Source organism: Lipophrys pholis, assembly GCF_963383615.2.
Source record: "Lipophrys pholis genome assembly, chromosome: 11".
NCBI lineage: Eukaryota > Metazoa > Chordata > Actinopteri > Blenniiformes > Blenniidae > Lipophrys > Lipophrys pholis.
In genome coordinates, this window is record NC_137631.1 from 25,823,266 (window position 1) to 25,840,385 (window position 17,120).

At 40.5% G+C, this 17,120-nt stretch overlaps 1 protein-coding gene across 1 annotated transcript in view; it reads right to left on the minus strand.

The window, feature by feature from the left end:
- Positions 1-2,039: 2,039 nt before the first annotated feature.
- The window catches only part of tmtc2b (transmembrane O-mannosyltransferase targeting cadherins 2b), a 104,949-nt gene continuing 89,868 nt past the window's right edge, over positions 2,040-17,120 (minus strand). Inside the window, exons 10-12 of the mRNA XM_080475957.1 lie at positions 16,408-16,522; positions 11,428-11,491; positions 2,040-4,197 (exon numbers count right to left, since the gene is read on the minus strand). Coding sequence (XP_080332083.1) covers positions 4,018-4,197; positions 11,428-11,491; positions 16,408-16,522 — 359 coding nt within the window. The 3' untranslated portion in view covers positions 2,040-4,017. The remainder of the gene's footprint in view (positions 4,198-11,427; positions 11,492-16,407; positions 16,523-17,120) is intronic.

The window sequence follows — 17,120 nt, forward strand, 5'->3', positions numbered from 1 at the left end:
TGGAGTTTGCATTAATGACTCCTTGCGATGAAGTGCTAACCACTTTCCCACCATGCAACCCGTCAGGTTCTGATCTTATAACATATGAAATATTCATGCTTAAGTAAATTTTTTCCCCCTATTATAGTTCAATGATTTCAGTTGTTCTGTCACTACAACAAGGTGAACCGCCTCAATAGTTTGTTTTCAGCCTAAATATTCCCAGTAAAAAAAAGGCTACTTGCACTTCCAGACGCTGCTGCTGAAAGTAGAAATACTTGTAAAAACCCCATGAGATGTAACGTCTTGTTTCCAGGGGACAAGCTCCAAAATACTGCGATCCAGGGAGAGGTTAAAATCACTGTTTCCACGTTCACAGCAGCACTTGCTGTATATGTTTTAGGTAATGTTACATAAGAATAAAGCCACATGCCCACTGTTTCATACGGGAAGAAGTAAAACTACATTGCCTTTGTAGCATGACTGCGCAACTCAACAAACCAGAAAGTTCCCCTCTAAATTTTACATGGCGGGACGAAGTGAGGCGCACCTGTGGTATGAGGAGAAGAGTCAGACTGGACGGGGACAGTGCGAGTGCATTCCTCTTCAATAGGAACCGCTGGGCACCGTGGTGAGCTGAGATCATGGGAGCAGACCTTCTCTGCAAACATGTGAGAACCATTATGAAGCCTGCTGCTCGGCTCACAGGGAAGGGCCTTTCTGCTTGTCAGCGGGGCGTGAGTTGTGGGGGCGGTTAGGATCGAGGCACACCGGCCACATGCACACACCGTGCTACCCTTTCCATATGGTAATATTTACATGTCTTCTTTGTTGTTCGGAGATCAAAGTGGAGGAGATCCATTTGAGTTGATTTTATGACACGTTTTTGCAAATTTGCAGAGGGTGGGGGCAACTTTAAATGTCCTGTAAAAGCTGTTCCACAGCATGGAAGACCACCCTATTACGTCTGATACCCCCACGTGGATACGAAGAAATCCTGACTAGAAACCATATATATGCAATGTAAAAATCTAATTCATGTAATTGTCAGAGCTCCACAAGTTAACAAATAAGATTATACAAAAAAAGAGTTTTAAACATTAACTGGACTAGAGTTTTGACAAACCTAAGGCCCATTGGCCAAAACTGTCCCACAAGAGGCTCCCATCTGGCCAAACCATCAAGCGAATGGTAAAGATTTCAAAGAAAACATTGAATTTTGTTTAAACTAATTTCTTAAGAATAGCAGACAGGACATAACATTGAGACTCAATGAGAATATTGGTGCTGCTTCCATGAAAGATAGTTACCTTGCTGCTATCGGACTCGCCTCAAAACCATGCTGTTGGGGGGGGTTAAAACACCCTATTATGCAACAGTGACATTAGTTTTTTTGGCACATTGCACTGTATTTTGCACCAGGTTTCACTGAAATTTGCTTCATGTTGAGATTGTAGTAATTTGGTTTTGTGAAAATATAGATGTTTCAATCACATAAACTCTGCACAGCAACAAAGGAAAACCTTCAAGTTTAAATTAAATGCTGCCATAAAGGCCAGTCTGAACCTCAAAGCCATACTGGCAGCGTGAGTTTGAAAAAAACATGCATGCAAAAGGCTGCAAAATGCAACAGTTACACATGTTTTTGCACATTTCACTGTACTTTGCATGATTAAAATCGCCTTTATGTTGAGGTTGTAGTTATTTTCTCTAGTAGACAGTTTCATCACGTATACTCTGCACGACAACAAATAAAAACTTTAAATTTAAATCTAGTAGCACCGGCCCACTCAAGATGGAATTGGACTGTGTGCCACTCCTGAACCAGACGTTTCCACGTTTTTTTTTTATTATGAAATGATCAGTTAAAGCATCTGAGGTTAATAAATATATTATGAAAGGCTGCTTTTTGAAAAGAAAATGAATTATGAGGTAAAAAATCTAAGAACTAAACAACAATGCTTGGAATATTAGTGGAAATAATCTATAATAAGTGGCACTTTCACTGACATTTAACACTGTATTCAAATTTTGAGAAATCAAAAATGGCTGCAAAGAATCCAAAAAAGCCAAACACCATAAATTTATTGTGAACAAAAAAAGCAACATTGGGAAGAAAAGTCTATTCTGGCACATCGCTCATTCTTTTTATATTACAAAAAGGAGAGAAAGGCTACAAATCTTGATAATTTATACAAATACAACAACTTTCAAAAATAAATTTTAATTTAGTAAACGCTTTGAGTGTCTGCAATAGCCCACCGCTTGAGATCCCTGAGCAGAGACACAGAGTGAAACTTTTTCTTTTTACACCTTCACTCAAGCATTTACAATATCAGTGTTTCTTCACAAACACTTCATATATACACATGTGAAATTTGCACATCTGGACGAGGGGTTGAACGTGAGCTGTGACTGACATACTGGACGGCGTTAACAGCATTACGACTGCAACAAAGTGACAAATACTCAAAGTCTTTAGCTTCAATTGTGTGTGTTAAGTCTGCTTCTTCCGACAGTGGGACCACAAACGTATACATCTTCCTTCAAGCTTACTTCATTTCACATGTAAAAAACCAAAACAAAAAAAAAACAAAAAAACACAGTGCCAGCTGGTTCTGTTGCAATAACTTACAATGTAATAAACCGAGGACACAGATAATCGAGGAGCTTTGTGGCAAATAACAAAGAAATGATCACACTGATTGTAGGCTGACGGCAACAAACAGACACTGTGAATCGCACAGATTATCTACAAATGAGATCTAAAGACTGAGAAACATGGCATTATGGGTAATACTCGTACTGTTAGCCAAACTTCCTCAGTGAGTGAGCTTCCACATTTTTTCGCTGGCTACTTTTTTGCTGCATGACTTTTTTTATTTATTTTTTTATTTTTTTGTATACTGTACACAATGCAGGTATATATTAGGATTCATTTATACAAACACACTGAAAATCACTTTATTCCAACACAAAGGTAATATAACATTTCCCTTGGACGTGCCATGATTGTGCACTTAGCTCTGTGTTTTTTTTCGGAGACGTATAGCTTTTCGTATTTGGTCAGAGGAGCTCCTTCATCCGTTTGAGCTCTGCACACACTCGGGTGTGTTTGAAAGCCACGTACTCACAGCTGCAGTCGCCGTCTCCGTGTCGTCTGTGACCTCCAGAGACCAGAAGGTAGCTTCGCTTTTCTGTTTTCTAGCTTCTACCTGCTGTGGAGGGATTTGTTTTCTTTCAATGTCGACTTCCTAACCTTTTGCAGAAGAAGTGGCTGTACGCGTCACGCTGTCTGCTACACATTTTAATGTGAATTTCCTTGTTAATATTGTCAGCCTTGAGGCGAGAACATGCTATATTTGGCAAAATTCAGTCTTAGTGGAGGTTGCTGCTGTGCTGCAAATGGCTAATAATGGAAATTCCCTTTTCAAGTTTTCACTAAATATTAAGATACCTGCTACACAAATCTGGAGTGAAACAAATACACAGACGGGAGATTTGAGATTTGTGAGATGAACTTAACTTGCTCGATTAATATCGACCTTCCATGAGCATCTGGCCAAATAAACAAATAAACAAACAAAAAGGAATAAACAACCTGCACAGTGCAGCAGTATCAGACTCTTTTCTCGTCTTGACATGTTGGCATGTACAGTGTGGAAAAAAAAAAAAGCGCTTCGAAAGAGTGATTCATCACAAATGTTGAAGGATGTACCTAAGGTCTCGCTTCAAGTTCAAGTGCTATTGTTATTAAAAAAAGAAAAAAAACAAAGAAGACTGAGGGAAGAAAGTTCCACAAAGTCCAAAATACCACGTAGCGCCTGCCAAACGGTGAGCAACGCTCCTGAGGAAAGCCGCTCGCCTGAGGTTGTATGCAGAGCTCAGCAGTCGTGGCCTTTTCCCGAGCAAACATCCTCCCTGAGTCTCTCGCGCTCCAGACGATCGAGCGAGGAGCGAAAAGGGTCGCCCCTTCCAGCGAATCTGGTGTGCAGATGGCAGGTAGTCGGACCGGAGACGGGGGAGGGGGGGGGGCGCTCAGGGGCTCGTGGTCCTAAGGCCTTGTTTTTCCATGATGTTCCACAGCTTACGCAGGTTGGACTGTGTGATGGTGTCGTCCGGTTTCAGCTGCAGCGCTCTGAGGTAATTTGCTTCGGCTTCTTGCAGCTTCCCGTTGAGGTGAAGGATCGCTCCGAGGTTCATCAAGGCTGCAGGGTACTGAAACGCAAAACGAGAAGAAAAAAGATACGCGTCAATTTAGCGTGTGAGTAATGAATCTGATGACTCCAAAAAAAAAAAAAAAAGATAAAACCTGAGGCTGGTTTAAAGCCGAGCTGCAAGCCGGAACAAAGACAAGTGATTCAGCTGAACGTTGCACAACGGCAGTGAGCTCATGAGCACTTAATGAGAGCTATTTGTGCACCAAATTGTCTGTTTGGACATTATCTAATAAAAGATTCATATTTTTAATCCCAGCTCAAGTAGAAAGTTATTAAAAACATACTCAAATACGGGTACTCCTCTTGGCTCAATTAGTAGAGCAGGTATGCTTCCAGTTATAAGGTTGTGGGTTCAATCCCATAGCTCGTCCTGTCTGTAGTTTGTAGTTCTGCCGAAGGACACAATTTGCTCCCAATGGTGTACAAGCAGCTTCGATGGCAACTTTCGCCATTGGTGGGTGAGCAAATGTGATATATTTTGTAGAATGTGCTGCTGGATTAAAATCTATTAACTGTTTCCTTTCAGCAACAGGCATTCAGGTCATTAGTACTGGTCTATATCTAAATATCTCTGTTTTAAGGACACATTTTCCCAGTTGATTTTATATTATAATTTTCTGTTTTTAAAGCCATGCATGGCGTCGGCCCACCGTACTTCTGTTAACTCCACGTGCTCCTAAACTCTGAAACACTCTATACATCTGACCTCACTCTTTTAAAATATAATCTCAACATCCTTAACTATTGAGCGCACCTGAATATAAGCTGCATCCACCAAATTTAAAAACAAAAAAAAAGAAAAGTCGGAGTTACGTGATGCACCTGAACGCATCACACGTTTTGGAGGCAGCGTCATTGTTTAAGCCGCAAGGTTCAAAGTAGTTATGAATTGTGTTTGTATTGTATTTTATTCCTCCTAAGTCTGTTGCTTTGAGCAAATGTGGAGTATTGCAAAGCACTATAGAAAAATAAACCTGTACAGTTTGGAAAAAAATCACCTTTTTTCTTGGCAGTGTGTTTTGTAAAATGGCCTGATTAGAGCCTCTTGCGGGCCAGTTTTGGCCCACGGGCTCTATTAAAGTAGAAGAAATAAAGAAAACATACCAAAGAATTCAGCTGAATTACAATAACGTGAGTATTTGTAATTTCCTACTTCTGCTCCTTCGACTTTGTGCAAAGAAAATGACTCCAAGCCAACCTGACGCTATTTCAGAAAGTTTAGTTGTTTGGCTAAAAGTGAGGGTAAGTGTTGATGACTAAATAAAGTTACAGATTAAATCCTGGTTCGTCCCCGGGATTACAGCATTTTATCATTAGGTGAGGTTTAAGATCGTCCCCTCGCACGCGATTGGCTCGTCAGATCTTCCAGACTTTTGCAGTCTGGTAACCAGGCAGCTCTTGCGTGTCCCAGTGTCTTCTCTGGAGCCACAGATGACAGAGGCTGCAAACCGCCACTTTGAAGTGGGCAGAGATTAAAATACTGTTTATTCCCACTGGTGCCGAGGGGCAAAGTCATCATCAGCGTGCCGAGTGAGTCATGCGCACATAAGTGCAGGAAAAGTGTCTGGGGTGCAATCGCATCAGTGTGGAGCATCCAGGCCAAAGGAGGGGCCACATATGATCATCATTTAAGCCCTAAATGTGGAAAAGATGTGTAACCCTGTAGAGAAGCTACTGTTTTACTGCTTTATACGATTGTAATTGTTATTCCTTGGGAAACGAGGAGAATTCGAATAACAACTGCAGTAAAAAGGGGCAGTTGTGTGTTTTTATTACAGTGTTTGTTACTTTTTACTGTTTTCATCGCCCTCATACATCAACGTCTCCTCAAATGAAGCATGGTTATAGCATCCTGACATTTAAGTTTGGTCTGTGCCACAGGCTAACAATTTTCTTCTCACTGCCTATTAGGTAATTAGGAGTAATTCTCCACTTGATCGCTTGGCAAAAAAATTAGTTTTCTTTGAGAAATACCGTGCAACGTTATGTGAATGAGTGAAACAGGATAGCAACACCAAAACAAAACAGCATTTATTGTAAACCCTTAGCCATTGAAATGTTTGACTTTTTAAAGAAAGTAAATGGAAACAATTTTATATTCTCATCCTCAAGTAATACAACTCACTTGGAGTGAGATTGATCAAAATTATCTTATAATTTCTTTTTTGACATTTTCTATAATATGTGGATTAACAATGTTCTGCAATGTAATTCACAAAAAAATAAAATAAAAATACAATGACTGATCCCCCCCCCCCCCCCACACACACCATTTTGTTTTACCTGCAGTTGCTTGAACTATTTTATATACAAAATGATCACATATGGCCTCATCACTTATAAAGTCTATATAGAGCGTCTGAGGCTGATCTGGGCATCATAAAGCCTGAAAGCCATATGAAGCCCTCAGGGCGTCACTGGGAAATCCTCAATCGAATGAAAAATACTTACTTTAGCATTGGTTTTTATTACATCTAGAATGGTGACATTTTGATGTTATTGGCCATTATTACATTATTGGTTGTGTCTAGCAAAAGTGACAAAAAGACAAGTAAATAAACAATTTTTCATGATTTACTGAACTTTAATCATCATTTCCAGACAAAGTGATGCAGAACAACAATAGCTCATGAAAATTGTGTAAAAAGAAAAATCGCTTTATTGAGCAAAAGGAAAGTCAACTGATGTCTCGGCCCTCGATAGTAGTGGTAAATTTGGTGGTGATCAAAGGCATCAATGAGGTGCTCTGGTACGTTAACGCTTTCAAGTAAAAACAGAAAACTTTCACTGTGATCTGGGTGTGTGGCTGAAAACGCAACTTTATGAGAAAGGTTCTCACCATGGAGCGCTTCGAAAATGGTCCGACTCCATCTCCGTGGAAACGGGGAAAACGCAAATCTTTTGAAAGATCTTTTTTTTGGTATTGGGCATATCTACCACAGCCGTAATAAATAGTTCCCCGTATGCCCGAGGAGATGGACAATGACGACAATGGCGGACCTCCAGAGTGTCACGCCTCCTCGTCCATATTCTCCTGGGACTTGGTAGATTCATAGTTGAGAGTCACCTGTAGTAACAAACCAACTTCGTTGTCTGTCCATGCGAATGTCTGTTTACTCGCCTTTGTTAATGTTTACGGCGTATTGTCCTCTGCTCTGCGTATGGCTTCATTCCTAAAACAGCGCCAGCTCATGGCCCGGCATGAAAACAACATTGTTTTGAGCGTTTCTGTATTAACAGACATTGCATTTAAAATGTTGCCATGTATACTCGAAACTTTTCTGAAACAAAAAAAGCAAAAACTATGCATTTTCACTTGAAATGATAAATTGGGCCTTTATAGGTAAAATTTGAAGAATTGTGAAAGAAAAAAAAAAGTTGAATCTTCCCTATATAGGCTTGGGATTTTATTTAAATAAAACAGATATTTGTTGTATAAATAAAACACTCCTTGAAATCTGATGGCCTTTCATCACATTCTTAATGTACGGTGGTCCAAGCATTCCAGGGAGGTTAACAAACTCCAGTTCTTGCAGATATCAAGACCATTTATCTTACTTTGTCCACACTGTTGATTGCATGAGCCCCCCCCCCCCCCACTTTACTGGACCGTTCCATCCGTGTCTCGTAACTAAACTCTCAAAACATCTCTGTTTTTCCACTGTCAAGGTGGGATGAGCGATGTGCCATGCACCAGTATGTGAATGAGAACAATATGTTCAATAGTGCTGCATTTCTCATAGGCAGAATTAAACCAGTGAATAAATCAAATGGACTAGAGTAATCCCACTGTCCTTTGGAGAGAAGCCATTTCATTCCTCAGCAAATGTAAACCACAACACCGATGCCTTGCCAGATATGAAGGCTGGCATGACCAACAGCTCTTCTGTTTTCACCTCAAACGTGCATCACACCATCTCAGTTTGAGACATCACATTTACTGCACTCTCTTCATATTGTGCAATCACGGTAATCTTTTAGCCAAACAAAAGTTTGTCTCTGTGCTTCAAAAGCGTTGTTGAATTTAATGGCCGGGGTAATTCTGAGGCAGTTTGCTCTTTAAATTACCCCGTGTTTGACTCCACCATTTGTGGGTCAAACCACAGAATTATGGAGGAGCTCAATTTGCAAGTTAGTGATTTCTTTTCTTTCTTTTTTTTCCCCCTTTCATACCACTAGTCCGAAAATTGCTTGCCAAAATGTAATTTTGCATGCACACGGGCACATCTAAAAGTGGCAGTGAGGGGACCACACATAAGCATGGCAACTGCAAACGGTAGGTGCCAAGCAGTTTTAAAGTCATCTTTGAGGATTTGATGTATGAAGACGTACGCCTATACTTTACAGGTCATTGACCTTCATACTCGACATACTCAATGGTGAAAAGGATTTTACCAACACAGAACAATTTGCTTCAGCAGTTTAAAAGAGCTTTACAATATATTCACACACACACACCAGAGCTGTCATGAAAGGGGCTCGCCAAAAAACTTAAAGTGGCAGAGATGGAGACAGAACCACAAAGATTTCAAACTGACCCTCCAACCTTTAATGATGGAGCTGAATAACATGTTGTTTGAGAAAATCAACAGATGCAGAGTATTTTCAAGACGTTTGTATCATTCATCATCACGGAAATAAAATAGAAAAAAAAAATATTTTAAAAAGTAGATTCGAATGAATGAGAAGCGGGTGAAGACTTGTTTCACGTTTAAAAGACTGAGGCCCCAGTTACAAGACATTGTTTCAAGTGAAAATGCCTCGTTTTTGAATTTCCGTTTGAGAAAGATCTCATGATTACATGGCAACGTTTTGAAAAAGATGTAGTTTTCATGTTGGGTCACTAGTGGGTGCTCTTGCTTGTTTTTGTAATAAAACCACACACACACGTACGCAGAGAACAACACGCTATAAATATTGGTCGAGCTGTTTTCAAAAAGTTACGTTTTCAGTGGCTCTGAGAATTGCTGTCATCCAAACGGGCCCCCACAATGCAATCAAAGTTTTCCGTTTTCACTTGAAAACGTCATGGAAACAGGCTCATCTACCCATTCTAGACACTGATCAAACTGAAAATACACCAAAAGAACCTGCCGGCAGAAGTGAACATATTTGTGTGCACACCGTGTCCACCCCTTGAGAAAGGAATTCAGTGGGGCAACATATGAAACAGTGAAAACCCTTGGGCCAAAGAGTCAACCGACTCCTGGTTTTCTTCACAGTAAAGCTGCAGCGCAGGTTCAAAAGACTGTTCCCTTCACCCCATGCAGAATTGATCAATTCCTGAGTTTGTGTTCCTTTCTTAAGTCTCCCCAAAGGCTCTAATGTACAAAAACTGCCCTTTCTCCTTCATAAATTTAGGACTTTGTGATTTATACCCTTTCTTGTGGATTTTCTCGGCCTTTGCAACACTTTGCAGAACACAGCCTTGTCAAAAGCTTTAATTTTTTTCTCATTTCCTGCTGCTTTGCAACCTCTTTGACTCCCCACCCTTGCCAAAAGTGGCATGTAGAAGCGCAACCATGGCCAGATGTAGGGGGATATTAACCTCGACTTGTAAAGCAACATGTGCCGCAGAGGCTGTGAGCGTTCAACGTGAGGCTGGGACGGGGGATGACCTGCCCGTAATGACTCCAGATAGGCACTTAAGCAAAAAAACATCAGCGCAGAATGGCAAAGTTTGAAAGTACATATGTTAAGAGGTTGCGGAGGGCAACCGACGCTAAGCACGCATCCGATTGGGCTCAGCTCAGCGAGATATAGGGAATTGTAGGGCTGAGGGTCTAAATCCCTTGAATGAAGGGAATTGTCCTCTCTCGCTCAGTGAGAGCAGACGTGTGTGTTTAATATGAAACACCAGTGGAGAGTGAAGAGTTGAGCCACAGTAGAGAGTGAAATGACAAATGAAGATGGACAGGGGACATGGCTCAAGTCAAGTCACATCGCAGAGAACAAAGCATAAGGGGTAAAGAAGATGGATGAAGAGACTAAACTTCAATCGCGCCTCAGCTGTAAGCAATACAAATAGCAAAAGGCGGTCAAACACAAGTGGCCAAATGGGGCCAAGAAAGCTCCTCACTTTGGAATTTTCATATTCTTCCTAAAAATAGTTCAACCACTAATTCCTATTTTCGGTAGTGGTTTTCATATACTTTCTTGGTGGAGGCGAGTTGCAATGGTTGCCTACATGTCAAGGTCATTTTTTTGATGGATCAATACACCACATGCAAACATTTGCTGCGGAGAGTATATCTAGATTTTAATGTTTTTGTTGAATTGAAGGGAACACTTGCATGTCTACTTAATCGATGTGCGTATATTCATCGTGCAAAGAGCTTTTAAGTATTTGAAACTGTGGATGTAGGACCCGAACTTGATAAATTCACCGTAGGTGTAAATGAGGACGTCAGGCGTAAGCAGGAAAATATATATATAGAGTTTCATAATGATGTTTATTATGCTAAAAGTTGCCATCTTATGCAAGTGTGAGCAAAGCATAAATATGCATCTGCAGTAGGAGGGGAAACATTTCTAAAGTTCACCTTAAGCTCTGTGCTTCATTATTTATGTATGCATCTGAACTCGAGCAATAGGAAAAAATGATTTTTCTAACTAACCCTCCATCTGGGTTTAATTAAATGGTGAAAACACACAATGGAACAGGATAGGAGCTTAAATGTAACCCTTTGTTAAACTTCAGGTTTTTTTTTTTTTGTTTGTTAAACCTTGTGTAGGCTATAGTTGTTTATACGCTCATACAATCAAACTTTATTGTCTGTGTAACTTTGTTCAGATGTGTTCCGTCATTAATTTTGCTCTTTCTTCTAATCAAGTTTCAGACATAAACAGGGTGACCTGATGCCAAACAAACATCACTCCCTATGTGGCCTTTACTTATGGAACTGGACCCATCCTGTCAGAGCGCTTAAAGACAGGACCCCCATTCATTTTCAAGATGTCACAGTCCCCTGACTGAGTGTTATTATCATTATTCTTTTCACTTTGCTTACCCTGGCCCCAGCTTTGAAGTTGGTGATGGATGTTGCACAAGCAAACCTCTGAGCTAAGTAAAAACTGAGCCGATCATTTTTCGAGCTCAGTGGACAATGAAGGGAGGAAGGGCAGTAATAATATTGGAAAACTACCCAGACTGATTGCGCGGTGTCCATCAGGGTAAATGGGCATGGGGGATGATTCGCTGGAGGTTTTTTTTTTTTTTTTTACTCACATTGGGTCTCAGGCTCGCCGCTTGTCCGTAATACTTCTCGGCTGCCTCATTCAGGCTGGCTTGTCTGCAAAGGGAAAACAGAGACAGGCGACCATTACTCATTTTTATTGCCCCTGGCTTCAGATGAGGCCTTGTACCCTGTGTGTTTACGGGTGCTCAGGGGTCATTGACAAAATCACAGGGAAACAACATGGAGGAGGGGAGAAGCGGATCGAATCGCTCGTAGGTTTCTCCTCCGATAGCATCTTTCAACCAGATAACATCTGTGCTGAGCAGTGCAAAGCAAGCATTTCCTGATTTTAATTGAACATTGAGGTCAGGACATTTGGTTTATTGGATGTTTGATGAAATTCTAAGAAGCCAAAGTTGATCAGGAATATTTACTGGACATTTTTGTTTCCATGTGGTCCGGGGAAATGTGGTCTGTTGTGCTGGATGGTGTAGAAATATTGGAAAAACAAAAATAATTTCATCATGCCATCATAACAAAAGCAGCAGCAGAGTTTATGGAACAGATGCAACAAAACATGGCGTATATGAGGCACTGTGGGGAGAAAAAATAGGAGTTTAAGGCAGATGGTTAGTCTGCATGAGTCCCTGAAACCAAAAATACTTTGTTCCTCAGGACATAAAACCTGCAGTGAATGTCCTATATTACGCCACTTATTATCCTTCATAATCCACTGCTCCACCTACTGCTGCACACAAACCAGCGTCACAAAATACTTCCTGTTGTTAATAGCCCGGTATCTCAGAAATAACTTTTATGATCCACAGCCGGGGGCTTTTCACTGATGGTAACAATTGTCTAATTGCGAACAATTTCGCTTGACAAAGTCAAGGATGGAGTCAATGACGGCAGACTGTGGAGCCCCTTAAGTCGTAATGATCAAAGGAAACGACTCCTTTTGGAGCCACGGTTTCATTTCGGCTGTCGCAGTGTGTTAAGAAAACATCAGTTGTACGGTTCCAGATAGAAGTCAAAGTGACCCGAGCGCACACACATTCATGCTTGGTTTCAAAAACACTGTCCTATGAGATATAAATGGTTTGATCTTTTAAGGCAAGAGGGGGAACTGTTATTTTTCAGTTCTAAAAATCACACCAAACAAATAAAAATAAAATAAATTCAAATGGAAATGATTAAAATCTAAATGAATAAACAATTGGTATGCATGAACTATTTTTCTTTTAAAGATATTTTTCAAATAACAACAGACACATGGTAGACTGAGAAAATAAAAATGATCTGAATTGGTTAATTGACCTTTGTACTTATATAAGCTCTGCCCACCATAGGAGTTTTTGTATTTCTGTTGGCACAGACACTTTCTTGCCACTTTAGTGAAATAAAATAGCTGTTTGTAACTCAGGAAGTTCAACAGCAGGGGTGTTAAGCACACTTTAGTTCAGGGGCCATAAACATCTTCAGTGGGCCAGAGTGGTAAAATGGTGCCATATTGACCCTTAAATAAAAATTGTAACATTTTTCTTTGTTGTGACGGAGAGTGCACCTGATGAAAATGTCTATATTTTGGAAAAAAACAAACAATTACAGAAACAAAATGACAACAATTTCAAGGTAAAGCCAATTTCAATGAAAACTTCTGGCGCAAAATACAGTGAAATGTCCAAAACATTATTGAATAAAAAAATTTTTAATTTACAATTTGCTATATTGGAGGCCCTTGCTGGACGGTTTTGGCCCGCAGGCCTTATGTTTGACACCGCTGATATATGATGTCAGTAAATCAGGCCCCAAAATGACTTCATCAGGAGATCATACTGGTTGATTCCAGGGATATCGATAGGTGCATTTCAGGGATTGTAACCCTTTGTATAGCTGCTTACATTTAGGAAACACCAACATGTGTGTGATGCATCTCCCTGAGACCGTGTACATCTTCATATTTCAGATGACAACTTAAACACTTCAGTGTGTGGCCGCACCGGAAAACAAACTGACACGACTTTAGCAGCGTACGTCTTATTTACTGACATACTTCAAATGCAGGCTGTTTGTATTTATTTTAGTACGACTGAAATTTTCCAGCCTGGTCCCAAAGAAGCGTTTTACATTCCAGAGACGATCCAAACTCCAGCTGGCGTTGCTGTATTTGTCCCGAGATTATAAATGTGGGTTTTGCATCCAACCACAACCATATGTTTGTTTGCCAGCATAATATTTAGAAAGCATAACCTTCTGAGAAGAAAAATGGATCAATTCAATTCAATGCGTAATATTATTATTGCCTTTATAAACAAATTATCAGATGAGAAGTGGGGCCTCATTGAGCTGTCCCATGAGAACGCCCGGCTGGGCTTTAAACTGAGAGAAGTCAGAATGCGACTAACAGTACAGGAACAAACAGAGTGATGAGAAAATGGAGAACAAGTGAACGGAATCAGGCTCCCTTGAGAAAATAAAAATTCTTGACCATATTTCAAATCCGCACCCAAACCACGGATCTCCCAGGTTTTTTTTTGTTTTGTTTTGTTTTGTTTAGCTTTTTAGGGAAACTTTATTAACTCCAGACACACACTGACAGATATTGCTCGTAAGCATGTCATAGTTGGATTCTAATGATTGCGAGAGCAAATTGCATTTTCAACAATCTACTTGTGCTTGAACCGCAGCCGCCCCAACAATTACATTTTGTTAGAGCGAGATCCTCAAAAAGCTGCACGACAAAGAAACATCTTTCCCAAGGCCAGTAATTGATCCGTGCAGCACACATAATAACGCTTGCCTCCAATTTCTCTGCATTATCATTATATGATCAACCACTCCAAACAGTTCTTGACAAATATGCACCAATTGGTATATCTGATATCATGTTAGCAGTATAAGTAATATTTCAGGTAAGGGGTATTAGATTATTGTAAATGACATATGGTTTGAATGAGGTGAACTATGAGTACGACTACCTTACCCACTGACTTTAAGACTTCATTTAAAGTCACAGTTTCATAGAACTGACTTTAAATGAGACGTTTTTAAAAGTCAATTATATTATTTGTTTTTATCATCATTTTTCAAAACTATTTACAAAATGTAATCACATATATACTTTATACATAGATTTTATTATAGTGAGTTCTTGGCAACTGTGAGTTTGAAGTGTTCCTACTTCTCAGTTGGAAAAATGTTTCTGAATTCAGTCAAACTGGAAGTTTCCTCCAGGGATATTTCAGAGAGCATCCCAGAAGCATGTCTTACAGTGGCTTTGATGAGAGATTAGAAATATATGCTTGCTCTGTGCACATATTTTTGCACGGCTCTTAATAGATATGGCTAAAACACTGAATAAAAAAATGACATCAAATTATTTAGGCAGATTCAGAAAACTTTGGGGAATAAAACAATAAACACAGAGAAAGTGGTCAGTCACTTAAGTATATTCATGATAAAGACTTTGACTGTTTAAGTGTAGTAATTAATGGTTTATTTCTGGTCATAGGTCAACACATATGAAATGCAAACAAGAGCAAGAGGCTGAAGCCAGTGGCTTAATAATGCTCATCCAATAAATTCTTGGAATAATCTAGAACATGTGCAAGTTAAAAAAAACAACAACTCAACAACACAATTACTGTCTAAATAACATAACATAGCAATGCAATAATTAATGTTTCCCCCTTGCCCTCATCATCACTCTGAACTGTCACTCTTAATTATTTAGTTTTAGCTTATAAGCTCTTTTATACTTTAAACTTAAACTGTTTCTAAAATCCTACAGCATGTATTTTCTTAATGGAGTTACATTTTTCTGTGCCGGAGCATTCTGATATATTACAAGAAAACACAAGCACATACCAGTTAGCCATACTACTATCTAACTTTCCTTGCCCTACTCACACTATGGATGAGATGTGTAGTCTCAATAAAACACGAGCTTGTTTAAGGAGGAAGAGGGGACATTATTAGAGAGGAAGCAAAGTGGTCAAAAACCAAACACCCGGGAAGGTTGTAAATGACATTTTGCAAATTTGAGAAGCCCTTTCGCGCCTTCCTTTAATCTCTACTCCTTCTTTGTTGTGTAGATTCACTCGTGTCCCCACCGGCCTTTCCACGTCTGTGTCCAAGACAAACATATAAAGAACCTGAGCCCTGGAGGAGTGAGACCCCATGCTAAGCAGGCGGAGATGAGTTCAACCCCAACGCTGCTTGAATCTCTCTTTAGTTGCCAGAGGTCCGGACCCTGGAAGAGGCTCCCCTCTACTGAAGACAGCTGGTGGTGAAGACCCTCAATGATGGGGCTTATGGGGGAAGAGCAACTATTCGGATTCTTAACAAAGAGATGTCTCGCACTACTGGGCAGATTTAGCAATTTTCAAGAAGCAGCTAAACTAAAAATCCTCAGGTTGTTTATCATGACTTTAGCTTGATTCAAGCTCTCCCTTTGGTAATAATGCAGTCCTAATCCAAAGCCAGCAACATAGGGCCTGTTTATGTGACAAAGTCAAATTGCTAAATTTTCATTACCATTTGAAAGACTGTTTATATTGGAAATAAATTTTGGGGGGAAAACGCCTTCCAAGGTAGAACTTTTTGAAAATGCTCGGGCGGAAATGTTGCTACTGCGCACGTGAATCTCGGGCCTCGTAAACAGTTCTCCTGCACGTACGCAGGTAGTTCAACAATAACAACAATGTTTGCCTCCAGAGTGACATGACTCCCAGTCCATATTCTCCTGGGACTTGGGTAGTTTTATAATTGACAGTCACACGTAATAACAATCCAGCTTTGTCATCTGTCCCTGCGAATATCTGTGTACTCACCATTATTAATGTTTATAACGTACTGTTCTCTGTGTGCATCTGTGTGTGGTCTCATTACATCATCAAGACAGCTTAACAAATTGCATGACTGCACTGTGCACTAAGACAAACCAGCAGTTCCTGGGCAGAATTACAAAGTAACCAACAACACGTCTTCATTCAACCACGCACAAACAATGACTCCAATCAAACACTCACCTGAGCATGTGGGCTGCACTGAAGACCACGTCAAACTCCCCGCTGTCGAGGCGCGCCGCCTTCTTTGCCATCTCCGCGGCTTCCAGGAGTCGTGACTCCTCCAACAAAAACTGGCCTGGTAGGGCAGGGGAGAACAGCACCACTGTTAAAACGCTGGGACATCTTTACAAAGGTGCAGGACACACACACACACACACACACACACACACACACACACACACACACACACACACACACACACACACACACACACACACACACACACACACACACACACACACACACACACACACACACGCACACACACACCCCGACTAATAATGTTGAATTTGGCCTCAGAGAAGGGACAGTCTAGACTCCCTCAGTAATAACAAGCTGAAACATTAGGAACAAGAGCGTGGTACCATCTCACCTTGGCCATCTTTCAGACCCATTTGTTCAGATTAGCCGGCCTTGATGCACTAGATTCTTTAGGAGTGAAACGCTTCTCACAGGAGATTTGTGTCTCATTATGGGCGTGCTTGGCTTGCAGTGAAACTCCGTGGACGCATCTAATAAGTTTGGGTTTGACGAAGCCCGACAAGGCCGTGAACCGAGGGGTGGGCCTCGTGGTAGGAGCAAGGTTTAGACAGGAACTAATACGCTGTTGACTTTGGTTAGGTCGCCCACTGTACCAGGACGCTGGACCACTGAGTGAACCTCGGATATGTTTT